General features: G+C 44.2%; 1 protein-coding gene across 1 annotated transcript; it reads left to right on the forward strand.

Annotated features, from left to right (window-relative positions):
* The first annotated feature begins 2,723 nt into the window (after positions 1-2,723).
* On the forward strand, positions 2,724-3,866 carry LOC121185996 (urotensin-2 receptor). The gene has a single exon (XM_041044570.1). The coding sequence runs from the start codon at positions 2,724-2,726 to the stop codon at positions 3,864-3,866; it is 1,143 nt and encodes a 380-aa protein (XP_040900504.1).
* The last annotated feature ends 244 nt before the right edge of the window (positions 3,867-4,110 follow it).

Consider the following 4,110-nt stretch of genomic DNA (forward strand, 5'->3'; position numbering starts at 1 on the left):
TCAAAGTGCATCAACAGTGTTTTAACTGAATAAACCTGTTCCCTTGTTGTTATAAAACATTCAGGTTTCATAAATCCATCACAATAAATCAGTAACTTTCTAACCTTAATGTAATGGCCATATCTATTACTTATACAGCACCTGATTATTTGCCAAAATATGATGTTGCGATACCATTTATGGTCAAATTCTTGACTTTTATGGAAAGTCTGCCGTGCGTTCACAGTGAGATTTATGCCTGGTTCAAAGGTATTGAAACCATTAGAGAGTCATCAAACTTACAGTAAACCCCCCTAAATGTGGCTATAAAATACAAGAATTTAAAACAGACACAAATATTAACTTTATCTGTGTTTTAAATTCTTACACCACTACTCAGCACAGCTGTGGGCTTACTCAGAGTGCTTTTTCAGTCATAATTCAAAGCAACTGAAATGGGCAAGCAGCAGTTATCATAGAGTGAATGTTTTTAGGATAAAACCTGTTTGTCTTCTACATTAATCCTCAAAAGTTTTCAAACAGATTTCAACCACAAATCGCATTTCATAAGTCCAAAACAGATTGTTCAAACATCTTTCCTGCCACTATTAATCGCTGGAGAGTGAAATCTGTAATTTGGAAGGTCATTGTTATATATTCTGTTGCTGTGTAGCTTCAAGTGAAAGAAAAAAAAAATATTAATATTCAGGCCTGTGCAGGATAAACCCCCCCACTCAGCATCCTATCCCACCCCCTTTCCACTCACACACACTCCTCTCCCCTTGACTCAGGCACATCAAAGACTGAGCTGAGGAGACAGAGCTGCACCAAGGACTGGACAAGACAGACAGCGGAGATCAGATCCCAAACTTTGGAGGAAAATTATCTCCACATAAAACTACAACACCTCCTCCTGCTGAAGATAAAGAAAATCCTAATTTTGTGCCTGAAGAGGTCAGAGGGGTTTCATAACAACGCATGAGCAGCAGAGGCAGATTTTAAAATGGAAATGGAACTTTTCCACCAAACAAATCCATGGACTATTATTTTACAGCATCTGGGATTAAACTGTTCTGGGGTAAGTTTAAGAAAAACAAATCTGGTGAATTAAGGACTAAGTCTGTATAAATACGACGTTGATTATAGGCCTACTGCAGATAGTTATTTTCCTTTAGCATTAATGAAGCCCACAAAATAGAGAAATTAGTCAGTAGTTTCATGTTTTTCCTCTTGTTACTTATATCTGAGTACTAACCGCAATGTGATCTATACTACGTGAAACTGATGTTCTCTATATTTTGTGGATGGATAGGCTAAATATTTAAAGTGGCCTTTATTTTTATTTAATTTCTAACGGCGTTTTCTTCAATTATGTCCTCTCAAAGCCAAGCTGAATCTGATTGCTAACAGGATTATTTCGTTTTTATGCTGAAGGTCTCTTGGAAAAAACACAATTAGTTGTCCGTTTTAAAATCCATACACACGTTTGCGCATTTGCATCAAAGATTGCAATTTATTAGCAGAATTCAGCTGAACAGATCTAAATCATGGAAATGCTCTCCTCCACCGACTCTCTGCTTCCAGAGGCCTTGTCATGACTAAGCCTGCACCGTGGCTGTTATTTAAAGGGAGCCGGTAACGCACGGAGGCGCGCGGCACGGCGGGTGTTTGGCTGCTCCTCTGGAGTTCAACAGTAGCTCTTAACCCCGGAGCCGCCTGGGTCACCATGTGTCATACTGGCCGTTTCTGTCAGGCACCCCGCGTCTGCTTTGATGTCGGATTACATTCCTCCAGAACATCATCGGTCTTAAATAAAGTTTGATTGATTGAGTCCTGGACGAACAGTATTAGGCTTGTTTAACATAAGTAAATGTAAGGTAAAATATATGAATCTGAAGAAGCAAAGTGTAACGGGCCAAACTTTCAGTTTATTCTTTAAAGTTGAAATATGTAACACGATGTCAAACACAGCGCCCAGTCTTTGGCCCTGACCGGCTCCATGCGCTATCCACTGACTCGGCAGATTTTCACGCACCGGTCCGCGTCCAAACCACTGGTGCGCATAAAAGCTCGACATAAACCAAAACAATGTAAACAAGAACTTGACAATTTAGAACTTGTTTTCACGGACCAACTTTTTAAGGCATGATAGTTATATGTCATCTTTGTGTCCCACTTAGCCTAATTGTTGCCCAGCTGCTGACCTTAAGAAGAAACGAGCCTTTGGAGGTTTCAGTCTGGATTTACAGCCTTCAAACGGAGCCCTCCTACTCTGAAAATCCAATTATTTTACTAAAACCATGACAGCCTCGCTTGGCTCCCTGTGAAACTATAAAACTGTAAACGCTGTGCCAACCAGAACAGGTTTCTGCTAAAACATAAACCATCCTGGTTTTGCTGACATTTTCATTTCTACATGTTTATATGACTTTATTTACTTTATCTGGTGTCACCAAACATACTGTACATAAATCACTTTGAAGGCAACCTCAGAGATCCATAACAGGTTTGTAGATTTGTTGTCCTTAACTCTTGTGTCAAACAAATAAAATCTCCAGAAACCGGAGAATATAGCGGAGGAAAGAAGTGATGAAAACTAACAAAATATCCCTTTGTTGTCCTCTCCACCTGTTTTTTTTCTTTTGACCTTCTCCACCCCACCTCCTTTCTCTCTGTCTCTGCTCAAAGACTGACCTTTAAACATTCACTGGCTACATTCCTTATAACTTTCAAAATTTCACATTATGGACCTCTCAGGTTCTTTGCCTACACCTTCCCAAAATACCTTCTCTATCGTCCCCAATGTCTCCGTGCCTTCCTCCTCTCCCTCCATCTCTCCATCACCTAGCCTGGCATCCACAGCTCTGTTCTGCTCGCTCCTCTCCCTCCTCTCCTTGCTGGGCATCACAGGAAACCTGTACACTTTAGGTCTCCTCCTGAGGCGCAGGAGAGGCAGGAGAAGGCATGGAGCATGGCCGACCTGCTGCCTAATGAGAGTACCTGTTCCATTCTGCCTTTCCAGCTCCTCTTCCCCTTCCACCTCCCCCATCTCCTCTTCATCCTCCTCCTCCTCTCTTCACCTCCAGGTGCTAAGCCTTGCTCTTGCTGATCTGCTCTACCTTTTCACCGCTCCCTTCATTGTGTACGACAGCCTGGCGTCTGGCTGGGCCTTTGGTGAGCTGGGCTGCCGCCTCCTCCTCAGCCTGGACCTCCTCACCATGCACGCTTCCATCTTCACTCTCACTGCCATGAGTCTGGACCGCTACCGGGCTGTGGCTCACCCCCTGCACACCTCCTCCTCCAACTCCTCCGGCCTGCTGCGTGTAGGCCTGGCCTGGGGGCTGGCTGTGGCTCTTAGTCTGCCCATGATGATCACCCTGCACCTGGAGGATGGGGAGAACCAGGAGGGCCAGCTGTGTGTTCCAGCTTGGGACGAGCAGAGCTCCAAGGCCTATCTGAGTGTGCTGTTCTGCACCAGCATCCTTGGTCCTGGACTGGCCATCGGAGCACTTTATGCTACTCTGGGCCGGCTTTACTGGGTGTCTCAGACCCGGCCAGCCTGGGCCAGTGGGAGCAGCACTGCTTGTCCTCCCCGTGCTCCCAAACCCAAAGTCCTGCTCCTCATCCTGGGTATTGTCCTGGCCTTCTGGGCCTGCTTTCTCCCTTTCTGGATCTGGCAGCTGCTGCCTCTGTACCAGCCCGACATGCTGCGGACAGTACCAGTGGGGACACAGGTGACAGTGAATCGTATCCTCACAGGATTAACCTACGGAAACTCTTGTGTGAATCCATTCTTCTACACACTATTGACTGGAAAACGGAGACGCAATCGGCAGACGCTGACATCAGCAAATCAGCTCTGCCGCAAGAGCAGTCCACTGCAGTAGTGCTGTGTCTCTCAGTGTCTCAGTTCGTATCAACATTAAAGACAATAATGTGAGTGTGTTCATACGTGTGTTTAACAGTATGCAAACTTATAAAAAGGTACTGTACATGAATGCTTTATAAGTCACAAAATTAACACCAAAAATCATTGATTTAGCCTTAGCCTACAAACTAAAGAAACAGAGTGATACTAAACAAATGATAGCACTTTCTATAAATGCTTTGTGAATGGACAATATTTCCTAT

Source organism: Toxotes jaculatrix, chromosome 8, assembly GCF_017976425.1.
Source record: "Toxotes jaculatrix isolate fToxJac2 chromosome 8, fToxJac2.pri, whole genome shotgun sequence".
In the NCBI taxonomy this organism is placed as follows: Eukaryota; Metazoa; Chordata; class Actinopteri; family Toxotidae; genus Toxotes; species Toxotes jaculatrix.